The following is a 20,909-nucleotide window of genomic DNA, read 5'->3' as shown; positions in this document are numbered from 1 at the left end:
ATAAACTTTCTTCATCTAAGAGTCCATTAAGGAATGAACATTTCACATCCATATGACACATATGCCAATTGTTCATGTTTGCTAGACTAACTACCAACCTAATTGTTTCGATCCTATCAACAGGTGCAAAAACATTGTCGAAGTCGATACCTTATTTGTGAAGAAATCCTTTTGTCACAAGTTTTGCCATGTGTTGATTTACTACTCCTTTGAGATCCAACTTCACCTTATATACCCACTTCTCATTGATTGCCTTCTTGTCTTAAGGCAATTTGACAAGTGAAAAAGTGTTATTAACTTCGATGGACTTCAGTTCCTCATTCGTAGCTTTCATCCACTTTGAATCCTTCAATGTCTTGGTTGCATTGACTAGTTGACATCTGCATAGAAATCATAGTGTACTAGTTCACCTTCGACATCAACCATGTCATCTGATGTAATCACACATTCCTGCTACATTGTAGGCATGTGTTTTGTTCTTTGAGGTCTTCTAGTGCTTGCTTGACCTCTGACCTCTTCTTGTCGAACTTCTCTTTTGAATTCACTTGCTAGTTATTCACAAAAGATTCACACTAGATCCTTCTTTACATTTTCAGTTCAATCCTATTTCTTAAGCTCATTTATGATCACGTCCCTGATGATCAAAACTTTCTTGTTCACTGGGTCGAACACTTTGTATCCACTAGTCGAATGATATCCAATTATGATCATTTTACTCGACTTGTCATCAAGTTTTCTTCGTAGTTGATCAGGAACATGCCTATGTGCTATAGATCCAAATAATTTTAGATGACTTAAGCTAGGCTTGACACCAGACCAACATTTTTCTAGACTGATTCCTTCTAGCTTCTTTGTCAGACATCTGTTCAAAATGTATGTCGTAGTCGACACAGCTGCACTCCAAAATTCTTTAGGCAAATGCTTGCCTTTCAACATACTTCTCACCATGTTCATGATGGTTCTATTCTTCCTTTCATTATTTCCATTTTTTGGAGTGTAGGGAAGCACCACCTCATGTATAATCCCTTCTTTCTCGCATAATTAGTCGAAGTCTTTTGACACATATTCTCCACCATCATCAATCCTCAGAATCTTGAGCATTTGACCACTGTGTCTTTCGACCATAGACTTAAACTTGGAAAATACCTCGATCACTTCACTTTTTTTTTTATCAGGTAAGTCTACAGTTTTCGATTAAAATCATATATGAATATGACAAAGTATTTGTTACCTCCACTTGAATCCACCTGGATAGGACCTCGTACATAAGAGTATATGATTTCAAGAATTGCCTTCAACTTGCTTCTTGCATCCTTGTTGAAGCTGTTCTTGTGTTACTTTGTCTGCACACATTTCTCACACACTTCATTTGAAATGTCAATTTCTAGTAACACTGAAACCATATTTCTTCTTTTCAAATCTATGATGTATTTGAAGTTTAGATGACCAAGCCTATAGTGCCATATCCAATCATCTCTGCTAGTTGCAGTTTCCAGACACTTGTGCTCCATCACATTAAGTTCAACCCTGAAGGTTCTATTATTAGACATGGGAGCCTTCAAGATTAACCTTCCACCTGAGTCGATCACTCTCATCATTTTATCTTTAATCGAAACCTTGTAATTACTCTCGACTAACTTCCCTATGCTGAGAAAATGGCTTTTCATGCCTGTTATATGTAATACATTGGAAACTACCAACCTTATTCCATCTTTTCTCATAATCAGAATATCACCAATACCTTCAACTGCTATAGTATTGTCATTGACGAATTTCACCATGTTCTTTGTCGAGGATTTTATGTTGACAAACCAATCTTTCATACCAATCATGTGTATCGTTTTACACATAACATAACAACAACATAAAATAAAAATGCAAAGAGTAAATACCCCCAAACTTGTACTAAACATTGGCCCCAATGTTTCAGAACAAGATCGAGAGGGGTGACTCACAGAGGGTAATGTAACACCTACTGTTGCTTCCTAGCTTTCACCATACAGGCCCCCTTTTTATTACCTAAAAACAAAACAAAAAAAAACATTAAAAGCGTGGGTTGCCTACCACGAAGCGCTTCGTTTAACGTCATATGGTTCGATGGTTTATTACCCTTTATTATGGAGGGTACTTCCTCTTCCACAACTTGTTGCTTGTATTTTCCGCAACTAAGAATTTATCTAGATGAAAAGCATGGACCACTTTTCTCTTCAAGTTACTTCCCACTTCCATCTCCTCATATTGATGTCCCTTGTTCTTTCTCTTCTTGACTTTTTGAATGACCTTAGGAATTTTGATAGATACATGAGATGATTCCACCCGAAAGACTATGCTTGAGACTTTTTCTAGGAGTAGCTTTGAAATTTCGCTCTCTCATTCACTTTTGATCATGCCAACTTAAGATAGATTATTTTGACCTGCACCTTGCTTCTTGATCTCTAACATCTTTAACGTTACCTCTTCATCAAATGATTCTAACGTTACCTCTTCATCCACTAGTAAGCAAAAATGGTCGAGCTAGAATGATAGGAGTATCTTCATCTTCAAGAATGTCCATGATGTGGAAATATACCAGAAAGACAAAATAGTCAATTTCCACCAATACATCTTCAACAATCCCATATGACTGCTTGATGGTGTGATCAACCAATTTCAATTTTGTCCCACTCTCGTTTATCTTCCCAATGCCAAGCTTTTTAAAAATAGATAATGGCATTAAAGTCACACTAGAACAAAAATAAATTAGCACCTTATTGAATGTTTTGTCATTTATAAAGCTAGGTATTCCAACCGCTCCAAGATCATTCTTCTTGATTGGGATCCTCCTTTCTGGCGAGATTCTACCACACTTTTCAGTTATAATTTCCAGATCACCCCCCACTAGTCTCTTCTTAGAAATCACCTATTTCATAAATTTCTTGTACAAGGGTATTTGCTCAAGTGCTTCAAAAAAAGGCATATTGATCTCTATATTTTTGAACAGTGTAGAAAATTTCTCAAAATCTCTCTCTTTTGAATCCTTCTGTGCCACTCTAGTGGAGAATGGTAACTTAATCACCGGTTTAGCTTCCTTTTTATTTTTCTCTTCAGTTGTCTTTACTGGTGGCACAACTTCTTCAGGATTATTCTTATTTTCCCTCACTTTCAAATCCACCTCTATGACCAAGTTATCATCTTCTCTTAATTTTAACACTTTCTGACTTCTTGTTGTGACAACATTCACATTCTCTTAATTTTTCAGATTTTTCACAGTTGAGCTCAGAAAAGTACCTTGTGCCTTCAGAGATAGATGTTCCAAATTTTTTTATTGAAGTTGTGGTGTTCCTATGGTTGCTTCTCGTGTCTTCTTGAAACTGAGAAAAGTGTGTAGCCATGTTCTCTATAGCTACTTCCCATTCTGCCTTCTGATGCTGTTCTTTCCAGGAGAAGTTGGGATGATTCTTCCATCTCGGATTATAGGTGTTAAGATACGAGTTATTCTGCTTTAAGAACTTGATCTCTTCAATTTGTTGTGGAGTTACAAAGCAGTACACAGTTCGGTGAGGTTCATTACAAATCTCACAACCGACAGTCTGAGCATTTTGAACTTGAGCTACCTATTGTGTACCTATATTCATAGCCTTCAATTTCTTTCCAACTTCTGCAACTATTGCATCTTCTACCCGAGTTTTGTTGGTTTCCAGCTTCACATCAATAACTCCTTCAGGTTTGCTAGTACACCTGTCATACAATTCCAAATGCTCATTTTCAGATATCGCTTCAATGATCTTCTTAATACTGGTGGCTGTTGAGAAGTTATTTGAGCCACTGCCAGTTGTATCGATCAACTACTTTGTCTTTATTTTGAGCCCATTGACAAACATTTGCATCTGTTCAGTCTGATCCATATTATGAGTTTGGCACGCCACGAGGATCCTTTTGAATCTTTTGTAGGCATCTCCCAAAGACTCACCCTCCTTCTTCTTGAATTTCAGGATTTCATACCTCTTTCTTGGGAATACCGATGCTGGAAAATACTCATTCAAGAAAGCCTTTTCCATCTCTTCCCATGATGTAATATTGTCCTCCAAGAGAGAATAAAACCTCTCTTCTATCTCTTCATCTAAGGTAAAAGAGAACATTTTTATCTTCTTTGCTTCTTCAGTATGACCATCAATTTTCAACGTAGTGCTCATGGTCAGAAACCTCTGTAGTTGTTTGTTTGCATCTTCATTTACCTTTCTGGTGAAAGGATTTCTTTCAAGCTGACTGATTGTGCTTGGATGCAATTGAAAATTAGGAACATTCACTAGTTGATTGACAATTGTTAATCTACCACCTGATTTATTTTCCATGCCATAATTTCCAAAGATCCTTTCTCGAGGTTCCCCCATTAATGTTTATGTCGTCGACTTTGTATCTGACTTTGAACTTGAATTTGAATGATGAGAAACTTCTTCCTCTCTTTCTAGTTCTGGAATTAGCGGTTCTGCGTTTGACTCTTCCAATCTTACTTGTTTAGCTTGTCTGAGCCTAGCGTGCAAAGATCTCCCTGGTTCTACGTCAAAAGATAAATCAGCTGAGGACTTTCCTCGCATACAAGGATTAGAAGCAGATTAGTGGAAATCGAATAAAATAATATCAATAAAACTGAAAATAAAATTTTAGTTGACGAGTAACAAAATTTTAATTGAACTAAAAAAAACTCTATATTACGGCTGTTTTGGGATCGAGATTCTTAGAAGCCGCGTCCTGAAGAGACCAATTTCCAAGAACACGTCTCGTCGACCTGACCTGACGATAACCTATGAGCATGACCGAGTACACAAACCAGAGCGAGTAGCCGCACGAACCTACCCAGGTTGCCATAACCGGAAAACGATGATTCATAAGCACGTATCAGTCGGGTATTGAAAGAGGCCGCGTAGGGAAGGAATACGGGGGCCACAGAACAACTCGGAGATAACGCCTGGCAGTTACGTATAAATTGGGCGTAATTGATGATTAAATAAATCATCATTAAGCCTCGTATTCAATGATTGAGCAACGTTTGTAACGATGGAAGGCCAAAGGGTGCTTCTTAAATGAGGCATTGAAGGCCAAAGCAACTATAAAAAGGGGCTCCCGACAGAGGGATAAGCAAGACACTCTTCTTGGAGAAGTATTCAGAATACAACCTCCAAATCCCTAAAGTTACGCTAAACATAATCTCATTCAAGCTCTTCTCACCTTCGAGAACAAGCTTCATAGTAATCTAGTTTTTTACACAAGAACAACGGCTATTCTCGACAACGGCGCCAAAAACTTGATCGAAAAAATAGCAAGTGTACTATTTTGCCTTTATAGTAATAAAGGGAAAATTTCTCAAATATCGATCTCAAGGTCTACGTAGAAATATCGAGTTTAAATTGTCATTCAATTAAACAAACTATCGTTTGGGTTTGAATTGCGAAGTTAGAAAAACAATTGTAAATAAAGTGAAGAAAATTGACTAAGTGGTCTTAACAAATCTGAGTAACATGCTAGAGAAGGTGTGTGATTTACCCTGTAACAACTCTGAATTAATATAACTCTGAATTAATACTGCGTCTGCAACGACTCATTTTAAATAATCAATTACTAGTTATTAAGGGTGTTTACTCTTAATTCCTTAGCGAGCAAACCTTTAAACGTTCAACCCTAATCCCAATGTCCATAAGAACTTGTGAGGAAATTAAGCATTTGTTTTATCAAGAATAATCTGGTTTCTATAGGGTATCCCTATTCCTATGTGATATCTACTATAGACTATTCTTATGAAAGCATTATCAATGGCGGTCCTATGTGATAATCGTACAATAATCTCTATTTTTCCGAAAGATAAAGCATTAAGAATATCAAGAGAATAAATGAATAATGAAAAACATTGTTATTGCAAATATCAAATCAAAGTCATTACAAAGTCAAATCAGGGACACCCCCTAGCATTGGGGGTTTAAATACTCATAGTATTCAAAGAAAACAAAATATAAAATAGAGACATTACAAGAATTGAGATGAAAGTTGATCTTCAATTGTTTCCGTTCATGAAAACCTCATTCTCTCCCAAACCCTTGTTTTCTTCAATCTTCAATCATGTATTCTTCTCCAACCATAAAAAGTCCCCTGATTTTTCTTCAAAACTCATTTAAATACCAAACATTCACTTAGGTCGATTGGAAATACCCAAAACACCCTCTCAGGTCAACTATTGAGCAAAATCACATAAAATACTAATATCAGCGTTGCAACCCAACACGGGCCGTGTCAGGCAACACAGGCACCCGTGTTGGGACTCTGTCAATTACTTTCTTTTCTCAAGTCCCAGGACGTGCAACACGGCCTAGGTCAGCTGACACGGTCGCCCGTGTTGCACCACTGAATTCTCACAATTTTGCCCTCGTTCAAGCCTTCTTCCTGACACGGCCACCCGTGTCAGGCCTCCTGAAGCGTTATTTTTTCACTTCCTCTGAAACTCTGAGTTTTGCACTTTTTTGCACTGATTTGTCCCGATTTATTCATCTGAGCCTAATAATAGTAAAACACACAACCAACACATAAATGCAAAAGAAAGAAATAAAGCGCTTGACAATATAAAGCAAAGACAACTAAATCAAACGGTAAATATAGGTGTGAAAACTAATCATCACTCATACATGGGAATATGGTTGTAATTCGAATACACATGAATGACAAAATTTTATATCCAACTGAATTGTCCACTAGTTTGTCTATATTTGGAAGCGTGTATGTGTCATTGAATCAAGCTCGATTAAGATCCGTGTAATCAAAGCACATCCTCCACTTCACTAAATTTTTCTTTACTAACACGACATTGGAGATTCATTTAGTATATTTAACTTCAGAGATAAAGTTGGTGTCGAGTAAGCCCTCTACCCTGTTCATGGTTGCTTTGGTCTTTTCAGGAGATTGGTACCTCATACACTAGGACACATATCGGTACACAAGGATCAATATTCAAATGATGGCATGCTACACTTGTGTCTATGTTTGGAATCTCGTGGGGGAGAAATTGTGAAGAGCTCATCATTGTCCTTCAAGCACTCAATGAGTTCATTCTTTACCACGGTCAATAAATGAAACTCAAACTCTCTGTCTAGGATCGGCCTCAAGGTCTTTGTCTTGCCATCGATTCGCATTCTTAGCTTGTTATCTTGCGAGGCTAAGTCCCCTCGCACGTCAAATTGTTTGTGTTGGTTATTCTGTCGATCTTTTCCCTCTTTCTCCAGGGACAACGATGGATGCCACGGAGTTCTTCAATGTTGCTTCATAAATAAGGTGAGTTCCACATAGATGAATTTCAACATGGACGGGATGATATGCATCATTATGGTATTTTAGCTTCAAATGGACTTGAGAGGATACGACGTCTAGCGTCATTTTCTAAGAATGTCGTTATAGACGCTTTCACAAGAACCAAGAAGAAAAACACTTTACAATTCTCATGTTTTTCCCTCACCTGAAGGAAAGTGGTAGATCTATTGTTCCACATGATTGAGTTAAGGATTCGTTGAATGCTATAAGGCTTTTGCTTTCACGTGGATTCAAATCTTGCATGTGTAATCCCAACCTCCTAAAGATTCTAAGATACATGAGGTCGCAGGAGCTTTCGTCATCAACGAGGATTCCCACCACTGAATGATTGACTATGGTGGCGGTTAGGACCAAAGGAAATGTTGTGTTAGGAGTTTCGTCCACCTTCTCGTGGTCTCAAAACCCTAATATCATTCTATGTTTCTGTCGCTTCTCGATTTGCATATTGCTCTATGATAGAGGCTCTTTCTCGCCAAGTAGCCTCTAGTTGATCGAACCGACGAAGAAGATCGGAGATGATTCGTTGTTAGAATGACACAGTTTGAGAATTGAATTCTTCATCTTAGTGTAGCTTTTACAACAATCATGACTTAAATTAATTGTATCTGATTGTGGAAATTCACAAAAATCGAGAATCAATTTCCACATACGGCACCATTGGTATGAATTAGAACTAAAGATGATCAATGAGACGGCAAGGTATATGTGGGAATTTTAAATATACATTTATCTTTATGTTGTATCCTTTATATACGAGAGCTACTTTGAATATTCAAATAGATGTGAGTTTTTATTTATGAGAAAAGGGGTGATGCACTGACAATGTAAAATATTTTTACACTGTCAACCAATCACCAACATGTATTCAATTAAACCACTATTTTATTTAAAAAATAATTTAATTACATGGCTAATTGATAACTTTCTATTGGATGACAGTGTAAAACTATTTTATACTGTCAGTGCACTACCTTTTAACTCTTTATTTATCGGATCTTTGGTTGGTCTAAAATTATTATTATGACAACTCTTGACCAATATTAATGAACAGATTTTTTTTAATGCCATTAATGAACCGATATTTACCAATGCTTAATTATTCTCTTTCTCTTTTTTTTTTTTTCCAAACTCATGCTTAATTACTAAACCATGTAACTAAATAAAATACATTAATATTGTAAAAAAAAAAAAAAGGTGAAAATACATTAGAAAAAAATGTTCATTTGACCCAGCAAAAAGCTTCATTAGTGAACAAAAAATCGCTGGCAGACAGCCTTTAATTTAATTATTAAATTTTCTTGTGTTCACAAGACTAACAGTGGAATCTAATCTATCATCCTTCACAACAAAAACAAACTCGTGTGTGGTCCACACGATTAACAACTCACCCGTTAGGCAACGCAACCATCGCTTCTATCCAATTTCTTATACATTTTCCTATCATCTTTCTTTCTTCACTTTAAAGTTAGAAAAAATATATATAAGAGTATTGGTTGAGTTGTCAACTAATGTAACCATTCAATTTCAATTGAATCCAATGTGGACTAGGTCAACTAACTTCACAATTTTTGTATCGGTCACACTAAGTCTACCGCCCACAACTACATACAACCTTGGCTTAGCTGCCATTTCCAATTGCCAATTCATCTAAATGAAGAATAGGTCCAACCTCCACTCCAAACTTCTAAAGGATCCAAATAGTATCCGGCCACAACCCTAATACCGCACATGTATTATAGTCGTACAATCAGGTCTTGATCCATCGATTCAGATTTTCACACATTTAGTCGTTCAATCAAGTTTTGACTGAGCTATTCAGATATTGATACATGTATTTTACTTGTTTAATCAAGTATTGATCAAGAGATTCAAATATTCGTACATGTTAGTTGCTTAGTTAGGTCTTAATCGAGCGATTCATATATTAGCACATATAATTTCAGGCGTTCTAAAAAATCTTAACCTAATAGTTTAGATTTTCACACATGTATTTCACTAGTTCAACCAGGTCTTGATCAAATTGACCGAGATATTGATTTTAAGTTTGATATTTTAAAAATTTTAAAAAAAAAATAAAAAATCTGTTTTAAGATCTAGACCACACGATCTTTGATCAGACGGCCCAAATCCACCTTTGCATATCATGTCATTTAGTCCAATACTTGGAATGCACACCACACCAATTTTACAATTCCAATAACAATCCAACTCAACTACTATGCACATTGTACACACCAAGATTCAACCACTAGGAAAAACCAAAATTTCGTTAAACTTTTCTACCTGTCATTAATAACAAAATGAAATTGACAGGTTATAAATCATGCAATAATCAATTTTGATTCTCATTCTCACAATTGAGTTACATATAAAAAATGTCACATTAATTGCAACAAGTTTCACAATCCTTGAGCCAATAGTGTTAAGAGTCCCACATCGGACAATATATGGCCTGAACATGTCCTTATAAAGTGGGGGCAATCCTCACCCTACAAGCCGGTTTTGTAGGGTTGAGTTAGGCCCAACCACACTTCTCAACATGGTATCAGAGCCTGGTTTAAGATCCGGTGGGCCACCTTCTATGGTTTCCGCTATCGGGCCACCCACCATTTATTTCCACGCTCCAGTTGTCTAGTCCTGAGCGTGAGGGGGTGTGTTAAGAGTCCCACATCAAGCCGGTTTTGTAGGGTTGAGTTAGGCCCAACCACACTTCTCAACAAATAGAAGTAAAAAGTAAAAATAAAATGAAAAATACAAAGACTTTCAATTCAACATTCACCTACTGATAATATCTATGACCTTCTTCTTCTCCATTGTAAAGAATAATAATCTGTTAGATCTAACCTCAAAAGCATGGAAATCCTAAACTAGATTTATTCAATCTATGTTCACAAATCAAATGTGTTAGTATGGTGTAAAGAAAAAACAACCTAAACCTTAACTAAGTTAAAAACATTGTCCAATGAAAATAATCATAGAACACAACAAAACCTAAACCAGAAAAACCAGAAAACCAGAACCAGCATTCATCGTTTCCATGCATAAACAAGCAAAGAAAACCCAACAGGAACAACCAATTCATTCTCCTCAACACTCGACCATTCCAAAACCGATGAACTCGCCCCAAAAGATCCACCGGAAGACGCCATCGAAACCGACGAAGAAGACCAACTCTTACCCATTTTCCCCACCTCATACCCTCCCAAATTCACATTCTGCTGAGTCCACAAACTCATCAAACTCTTGTCTTTAACACTGTCATGTTGTTCCTCTTCATCCTCTTCAAATTTGAACATGAAAATCGCGTGACCCTCGCTGTTATCTTTCACAAACAACCAGTTATAAACATCCCACGAGATCTGAACCGGCACACCGCATATTTCAACTCTTTCATTTCCTCTGAACTTCCATTTCAGTCTCTTTATCTGCAACACTTTCGTTCCATCAACGCTGAAACAAAGCTTCGAGTGATCTCTTCCACCGCAATCTATCTGAATATCTCTCATTTTACCTCCGAATCTCGCTCTCGTGTTGTAGATTTTGTTAGCGTAAACATGCTCTCTCTTCATCACGAGATACTGACTATGATTCTTCTTCGGTTCTTTGGATTTGGACTTCGCGTACGCGTCTTTGTTTGAATCTCCGACCAGAAGCGTCATCTCGTTGTCGACGACAACCGCGACGTAGAAACCGGAGTTCGGTTCGGGTCCTGACCCGAATTTCGCTTTCGAGAGGTTCCAGAAAAGGTGAGTATTCGCAGAGAGTTTCTTCGTGCCGTGTTTCTTCCAGAAGATGAACGGTTTGATGTGGAGATGGAAGGAGGAAGAAGAAGGGTTAGGTGGAGAATCGAAGGGATGGTGATGGAGTTGAACGTGGAGAGAACGACCTAGGATGGAACGTGACCAAGTCAAAGAAACTAAGCCGATGTCGGTTTGGTAAAGATAGGTGGCGAGGTTAGGGTTGGTTGAATGCGGCGGCGGGGGCGGCGGAGGTGGTGAGGAAAGACGGTGGTCGTCGGTGGTTGGAGAGGGACGGAAACAAGAAGGAAAAGGAGAAGATGACATTTTTTGTTTTTTGAGGTTGTGTTGTGTTTGGTTTTTGGTTTGTTTAGTGTTGATGTTTTCTATGTTTTTTATGTTTTTGTTTTTGTGTGTGTGTTTGGAGAATGTGAAAGAGAATCCAATGAAAAAGGGTTTTTGATTTTTAGAATGTGAATTGTGAAATGAGAGAAGGATTGGGTTTTTATGGATGTGAAGGGGAAGACTGTGTTTGTGTGTTGTGTCTGTATCTGACCATTTTACATGTTGGCACAGTTGCATGTATATATGGGTTTAGTGGTAAAAGAGTTGGAATCTGAGAATGAGAATTTATTTTTCTCTTTTTTTGGTCAAGATTTTTTTCTTTGAAATTTAAATATGATAATTTATTTACTTTAAATAACTGATTTAATAATTTAATAAAAATTATTTCCTATGTTTGTTTTTAATAAAAATATTTTCCATGTTATTTCTTGTCTTTTAGGTAGTTAAATTATTGAGAATATTTTGGTCTAAATAAACTTTGATTCTTTCACTTTATTATGTTTGACTACATAAAACACATATTTTTTTTACAATAATATGAAATCTGATTTTTAATAAAAGTTAAATTAAAAGATAAGATCAAATGACATCAACATGACAAAATTAAAATAAGGACACATCTACTAAATTTTTAGTGCATATAATGTATAATAACATTAATTGTTGGACTAAAAATTTTGTTTGGATAGTTATTCTCAAAATATGATTTTAGCTATTTCATCTATTTATGGAAAAAAATTGGATATCAAAATTTCAAAAAATCACTTAATTTTAAAGCTATTTCAAATAAATTTTTATGAAAATCATTTTTAAAATATAACTTTTTGAGAAAATTGCGATTTTGACTAAGTTTTGGTCTTCAATAATGTATGTTTATGTTATATGATGTCAAAATTAGTGTTTCATTTTAGAAAAAACAATATAAAAAATTTGTGATATTTTGAAAACGGTTTCGAAAAATCTATTTTAAAAAATACATTGAAAAAATCCTTTTTTTTTTAAGTTTAAACAAACAGGCCATATTAAAATTAAGATCTAATACCTTTTTAGTCTGTATTTTAATTTTTGGTTTTATTTGTTACCTTATCTTTAAAAAATTTATATTAATTTCTTAACTCTTTAAAAAAGATCGTGTTAGTCATTTTTTTAATTAATATTGAATTTAGTAATCGATTTTTAAGTTTTTTTTATGGTTAATTAAACCAAAATGATTAACATGACACCTTTTTAAAAGTTAAGGGATTAATATGAAATTTTTTTAAGTTAAAGAACAAAATAAACTTTGAAATTAACATATGGAAAAAAAAATGGTCTTAAAATGTTTGTTACATTTATAGACATGGTATATATGAAAACAATTTTTAATTCAACTAAGAATTTTGTGATACAAATATAAGATTGAGAATTATCAAAATTGTAATGTTAAGTTTGACATTGTGATATCAGTTGAATATGATTTTGATATTACAAAAGTATACAAGATATTTAACTATCTACTTAAAGATAAACAAATTTGATAATTAGATAACATAAGATTTCTCAAGTCAAAGAAATCAAAGACAATATGTACTTCAAGTGACACAACTCCTATAACCACACAACGAATAATCATATTATCTTCCTAAAATTCATTCATAAGGGGCTAACAAGGATAACAAGTTTAAGTTAGTCGGTAAGGGAATTACAAAGATGATTGTTGATATCCATCCATCTCATTCATAAATATGATATATTGTTCCTCTCAAAACCTACACGGTTCAAGACAGCTGTGAAAAATAAGCAAAGGCTAAAACAATTTTGGCAGTCTAAAATCATATTAGTTGAATCCCTACATGGAGATGGGAATACAAATGAACGTTTGTGTTTGATATGATGACCACTACAACATTACAAATACTCAATAATTGTGAAACTAGAAAATCGCTCAAGGTTGGATGAATCACTATAGAAATGTGTTAATATGCAAAGTTCTAGGTCGTCTAAAGACTCACACATAAACAATGGGTGACGAGGTCAAGCACCCAATATAATCTATGTTCTATAATTGATGAGAAGCTTATGCCTAAATGGAAAAGAAAACAAAAGGGTAGAAAAAGTTATCACGAAATACAGGCTAGTGTCCCTTAAAATCATTATCAGGGATAACTAAGAATCGACAACTTAATGAATAGTAAAATCCTAGAGCAATATACCTTAAGAGTATAGGGTATTGAATTAATGACCAAGTCTAAAAGATATAACTTAACCACCCTTGTGGAAACTCAAAGAAAGAGGTGACAAAGAAAACATTCTATATAAAAGATGAAGCAAATGTTGCATCTGATTGTCAAAGTCGAAAACCAATATGAAAAGGAGATATCATTGTATGATGTATTAGAAGTTTTAAACAAATTGGTTCCTCTAGATGAACAATAACTAATGAAACTAGAAGAGACTACTTGTTGTGCTTACGTCTTTTTTACCCTTTAGTCATTCCAAGACATTATAAAAGGAACGGTAATGGGATGAGAAGAATGAAAATTCCCATGAAATTTTTCTCCCTAAATGAATAAGAGAAACACACAATTGCGACTCTTAGAAAACGATTAAAAATCTTATACAAACAAATAAAATTGTTCAACCAATATAGTAAAAAGTGTTGTGTTATACACTAGCACATTGTTTAGGGCCAACTGTTAATTTACAATATGACATGTGGATACATTTGATTATACATAAAAAATAATTAAATTATCATCTGAAATTGGTACATTGACGATTTTAAGGTTAACCGACTATTCTCTAGTCGAGGGCATTGTTAAGTGAGTGAAATCATTGTTGAATGTAGCATGGCCAATTTTTTTCCAAAATTTACTGAAGTCCCCAAGTATAGTAAGGTGCAATAAAGAGTCAAAGTTCAGTAAATTTTAATAATTGGTATTTGAGGTTAAGTTTTATGGTGTTAAGCACCGCTAATTACAATTAATGAACAACACGAAAGAACAACTCAGGCTATAAAGCATGAACAAAAATGTTAATCAAAATATGCCATGAATTGAAAGACATTTAGTCGACTGTGTGACCCCATGCATCCCAAGCAAACAAAGCACTCATGCATTTCACATGAAAATAGTCAAATGAGGGAGCATTTTTGCAGGTCACGACACTATGGCTAGTTTAATAGTTTTCTCTATAAATACCGCAACTTATGAATAATTTAAGAACAACTAAAAAAATCAAACTATTTTACATATTTTAACCTTCTTTACTTTATTTTTAACCATTTCATAGTTTAGTAGCTTAATATTTCTACACACCATGTTGAATATGTTGGCGGAACAATAGGGGAAGAGTCGAGCGAGGAACATTCTTACATTTTTCAGGACTTTCCTTTAAGCAACACACCTTTGTGGAAGACACACCACTTGTCCACCTAAAACGTAAGATGGTAGATGAGTGAGTTCTCCCACGTATAAATGGTCAAGTCACCACATTTTATCCAATACGAGACTATTTCCCTCATACTACTCGCATTTGCTATATTCTCAACACTCCCCCTAGGGTGTGAGTCCACATGCTCCTTCTCAAGTGGAAGATCTCTCTTCCGCATACACTTGTACCGCCATTGACTCTCTTCAACGGGACATTCTTACCCACTTGCAGAACGCTTATCCACGAGTCCATGTGGAGATACTTTCGATACAAGTAAGCTGGTCCCTTTCTCAAACTAGGCTCTGATACCATTTGTTGGAGGATTTTTTCTCTAGGGAGTATTGATACATAGTGTAGGACTATGACCTTTGTGAGAGAGACACACCACTTATTCACCCAAAACCTTAAGGTGATAGGTGAGTGGGTTCTCTCACTTATAAATACTCAAGTCACCACATTTATATCCAAAGTGGGACTATTATCAACACTACTCACACTTGATATATTCTCAACACTCCCCCTCAAGTGTGAGTCCACAATGCTCTCCCTCACACTTGTACCGCCGTTGACACCTTGCAATGGGACACCACTTCCTAGGTATTTCGATACAGGTAAGTCGATCCCTTTCTCGAACCAGACTTTGATACCATTTGTTGGCGTAATAATCAGAGGAGGTCGAACAAGGAACATTCTTACTTTTCTGGGACTTTCCTTTGAGCAATACACCTTTGTGGAAGACACACCAATTGTCCACCTAAAATCTTAAGGTGATAGATGAATGGGTTCTCCCACTTATAAATGTTCAAGTCACCACATTCTTATCCAATGTGAGACTATTTTCCCAACATTACTCACACTTGCTATATTCTCAACAGGATACTCTTTGGAATAGTTAAAAAGCTCATAATAATTTAGAAACAAAACTTCTCCTTCAGCATAGTCTCGTGGAGAAAAAGATCTTACCATTAAGAGCTAATAGTCGATCTATTCACTAATTTTTAAATTTGCGATCATATAATAAGTGGTACACATGATAATCCTTTTTATCTTTATTAATAAATAAAGTAGAAAAATGCTAACGACTGTCTTTGGGACACTCTTTTAAGTGTTTAACGTTGTAAGATTTTTGAAAAATATATGTATTCAATATATTAAAAGTTGAAATAGCTAATTTTTTAAAATAATATTTTTTTATTTAGTATCCGTAAAGAGTATCTCGGAGCACTCGTTAAGTATTTATATTTTTATTTTGCATTTCACTTCAATTTATTATCTTGTATAAATATTGATAGATTATGATTTGTTATTTCGTTGTGTATTATTGATAGATAATTAAATTGTTTTTTGTTTATAAAAAACACTATATGTTTTGCGCGCAATTGTAGAGGCTAATCCCTCAAGTTTTGTAGAATTATAATAGATGGTAAAATTCTTCTTAAAAAAAGTTAACATTGTTGCGTGCTCAGGACTGAATTCAAACTCAGAACCTCTAGTTCAACTAGAAGAGACTCCCGCCATCTCTCTAGGGTAAGTACTATTTCTTTTAGTCTTTATAGAATATGTATACAAACAATTAAGTTTATGAAATTAACTTAAGAGTTTAATGGACATGCATTGAAAGCCTAAAATAATTTTACATTGTCATCCAATAATAAACCAACAATTTGTCATGTTATTTAACTAATTTTAAAACATAAAGGTGATTTGACAGGATGTACAATTTTCATTGATTGAGAATTTAAAATTACTTTACACTGTTAGTGGATTATCTGTTTTTTCTTAAATTAATGTGTATATTTTTGAATAATTTTTTCATCTATATTTGAAACATTATATATAAAAAATTTTCTGAAGATTCATAAAAATAAATTAAATATGAATTTTTTATGGGACCAATTTTCTTACTTAAGATTCAAAACATAAAAAAAAATAATCTCATAAAAAATCATATTTAATTCATTCATTGTTTAAAAAATCTAAATATTTATATAATTTTTTTATAATGCTCTAAACGTTGGTAAAGAAAAATGATGTAAAATTTTATAAGATTAAACAACATTAACCATTTATATGTAAAGAAAATACTTGTAAGGACGAAAACATACAAATTTTTAAACTTGTAAAAATACTTGTAACTATATTTTTTTGGGTTGAAAAATATGGTAGTTATATTTAAAGGTGTAGTTATTTATTTATCTATTTTATCTGTGCCCTTAGATTATAGGAAGTCCTGGTACAGCCTAGGGTGTACTGATTGTTGGGTTCAGTTCAGACTTCATATCAAAATAGGAAGAAAATATGAGATCTATATTTAATTGAGAGAGACCAAAAATTAAATATGACCCAACACTATGTTCCTCAATCAGATGAGTTGTGCGTACGTGAACTGTACTACTTTCAAATGAATTGATTGATTTCCACACCTCTCATAGGATCCACACGAAGATGATCAGATCAATGTTTCTTAACAAAATTAGTTATATATGCAATGCACGTATTAGAGCGTTGAGAATGATAGTTGCCCGTTTATTATAGGGGATAAATATCATCTCCCTAGATATACAAAATTTTGAAATTTATACTTGTCACCCATTAAATTATATATATATATATATATATATATATATATATATATATATATATATATATATATATATATATATATATATATATATATGTCACTCTCTAAGAGTATGCTTATATCATTATACTCTTACATAAAATTATTAATTTTTTAAAAAATATGTGTTTTTATCGGAAATTTGGGAGGTGTACTGGATATTTCGAAAAAATATCAATTTTTAGAAATTTCTATGAATTTTTATCGGAAATTTCAAAAAAATGTCGAAAACTTTTAAAAAAATTTCTAGAATTTAAAAAAAAATAAAAATTGTACTACCATAAATTTGAAATTTGTGGTTGTACAATTTATTATGATTATTTTTTACAAAAATACCGGAAATTTTAGGGGGTGCCAGAAATTTCAAAAATTCTACCAAAAAATTCATTCTTCACCCTCCACTAACTTGTTCAAGGGTAATTTTGAAATAGAAAAAAGTTGGGGGTGGCATGTGATTCCTTCAAATTTTCATATTTAGACCTTTATTATATTTATTTTTTAAATAATGATTCGTTGGAAAGTATTTGCATCTCCTGTTTTGATCTCATTAATTAATTTTTGGAAAATGCTAACCAGTGCCCTCAGGACAATGGTTAAAACTTTAAAAATAGTAAATTTATCTCGGTAATCTGCGTATTTAATGTCTCGAAAATTAAAATATTAAATTTTCTATAATTTTTTTTTTTGAAATGCTTAACCATTGCCCTAAGGGCACGGGTTAACAAGACCCTTAATTTTTTTATGAAGAATGACGTGACACGCCACGTGGCATGACAGCATAATAAAGATGTTGATATGGCATGTTAAGATGCAATTTAACCTTTTTAAATTAATAAATTAAATAGAGATAGAGTGATTGAACGCTACGTTCATCGTAGGTGAAAAACTAAATATTCATGGACGGAATCGAGAATTCGTCAGTAAAACCTAAAACCTATCATTAAAATCGTCATAGAAGATGAAGATTCATAACTGAAAATCCTTTTGATTCCTGAAAAATCTACTCTTAATGATGATTATGGTGATAGATATTCTAGCTCTAAATTTGTTGATGCCACTCAAATGGACAATCTAGAAGATACTGAAATAAGAGATCCTCATAGCCACTGCACCAATCTCAACCTATTTTGCATACCACTCCTAACATGGACAACAAAGATATGACTTTTCTTAAGAACTATTGGGCCAATCTTGTAGATATGGAACAAAAAAAGATAACTTGGAGATTGAGGTCAATACACCATTCAGGTAGTCATAAGCCCAAATGAGCCATTTACAAAAGTTACTCCTAAGAAAAAAAGCAAAGCCTTCTTCTCACAAAATCCCTTATGGCACTAGGTCAAAAGTTGGTCCTTCCAACTCTAAAAAATGAGTTCCATTTTTGGGGATGATAGGAGTTTAACCAATTCCCCCACTAGATTGACCCCTCCTACTATATTGACTATCAGTAAATTAATTAATACTTACAAACCTGATTTCTGCATCATTGCAAAACCCTTGATGGACCACAACAATCTTCCCTCTAATTGTTTCCACAAACAGGGAATGAAAATTTTTGCTACCAACAATAAATTGAATCTTCTCCCTGACCTTTGGTGTTTTTATGCCAAACACATGAACCCTTATGTAATTAATATTGATGACCAACAAGACGCCTTGTCTTTCCAAAACAATAACAAAACTTTAGCCATTCGCGGAGTTTATACTTCCACAAACTATCTCAAAAGAAGAATCATGTGGACAAATCTTTCCCACATCCAGTCTGATAACACTGAAACGCATCACATATTTGACTCGACTTTGCACATGTTTTATTGTTGTTTTGTCTTTATTTCTATTGTTATGCTGGTGTTTTGTCTGCTTTTTAGGTATTTGACCACATGAGAGGGTTACACGAAGAAACACTGCAAAATGGATGAAAAACGGAGAAAATGAGGAATTAGCACTCACGGCGTTCAACATGGCGTTCGTTGTGGAGAAAGCCAAAAGGAGAATGACATGTCCCACTCACTAACGATTAAAAGACCAAGTCTTCTCCATTTAAGGAAGGTGGTGTTCGCCACAAGGGGATGGTGTTCGCCATCCTTTATAATTTTCAGACAGTTGGAAAATGTGCTTGGCTTGATCTCCCACCTCTTCCACTCTTCTCTGCCTTCTCTTACACGAAATCAGCAACAACCACTTAACATTTTAGGGTTCCTAAGCATTATAAATAGTAGAAACATTTCACTTTTTAATGGATCCAAACTTAGTACAACGTAGGCATAAATTTAAATTCCAAAAGCTTTAATTCTTCACATCAGAGACTTATTGTGTTGTTGTTGTTGGATTTGGAGCACATTTACTTTGAAGTTATTTATCTTTCTGCATTTACATTCCGTAGATGTTTATTTCTATTGTACCTGATTCAAGTCTCTGTTTGGAGCAGCTTCTTAATTTATTTTGCATTATTTACATTTCTTGTCCTTGTCTATTTTACTTTGCACTTTTATTTCCTTGCTTTACTTTTCCGCACTTAATTTACTTTCATTGCACGCTCTTTAGTTTTGAATCGCTTAATATGTTTATTTCCGTATTTCAATCAAAAGATTTTACTTTTAACGTTAGCATGTCCAACTAATTTGTTAGTGCTAGAATGCAAGGCCGTCAATTCGATGGCACTCTTTATGTTGTTTCTTTAGGATTACAATTGAGGGCTGTTTTGATTTTAACACAATTTTTCTGAACTTAAATTGATCGATTATTATGAAAGTAGAACCGTGAACATGTTGGGTAAGAACAAAAGTCGTTCGATACTAAAGACTAAAATTGGTTTGTTTTTGGTTAATAAATACCGTGGAATCACTTTATTAATTAATTAGGAGAGTTTAATATTTCTAGAAAAGTGATTTTAAAACTATTAGCGAATGCGTTCATAGGTTTAGGATCCGGTTGAGCGAAAGTTGAAAACCCTTTTGAGTTAAACTCTCAAATCAAAACTACTTTCCAACTGAGTAAAAACTAATTACTTAAAAAAGGATTTACTACTTTAATGCAATACGCAACCGGGGAATGTGACAGCTCCGGTAAAGATTAAAGAATAAATTTTGGTTCCGAATATGCGAGAGCGGCAGTTCCTGTTTAATTAATTCTTTTTCAAGTTAGAAAGTATTGTCCTTTAAGTAATACTAATTAAAAATAATCAGAGTGTTGTTGTTCGATGCAAGCCACATTCCAGTATTATTTCTCTGAATCTATTTCAAAGTTTATTATTTTATTTTGTTCTGCTCATTTCAAACCATCTAACGATCACCTTAGATAAAATCTGTAGCAATAGAAAATGATAGATTAACTATTAAGTCTCAGTGGGTTCAACAACCTTTTATATTACTCTGATATACTCCGTATACTTGCGGATACACGCGGTCAAGTTTTTGGCACTGTTATCGGGGACTAATTACGTCAAATATCATAACCCTATATCATAA

At 34.2% G+C, this 20,909-nt stretch overlaps 1 protein-coding gene across 1 annotated transcript; it reads right to left on the bottom strand.

The window, feature by feature from the left end:
• Positions 1–9,653: 9,653 nt before the first annotated feature.
• On the bottom strand, positions 9,654–11,624 carry LOC131660657 (uncharacterized). The gene has a single exon (XM_058929945.1). It carries the CDS (start codon positions 11,391–11,393, stop codon positions 10,356–10,358), a length of 1,038 nt encoding a protein of 345 aa, XP_058785928.1. The 5' UTR covers positions 11,394–11,624; the 3' UTR covers positions 9,654–10,355.
• Positions 11,625–20,909: the final 9,285 nt, after the last annotated feature.

The sequence above is a fragment of the Vicia villosa genome, linkage group LG3 (assembly GCF_029867415.1).
Source record: "Vicia villosa cultivar HV-30 ecotype Madison, WI linkage group LG3, Vvil1.0, whole genome shotgun sequence".
In the NCBI taxonomy this organism is placed as follows: Eukaryota; Viridiplantae; Streptophyta; class Magnoliopsida; order Fabales; family Fabaceae; genus Vicia; species Vicia villosa.
Note: the sequence above shows the minus strand (reverse complement) of the source record. Positions and strands in the feature narration are given on the sequence as shown.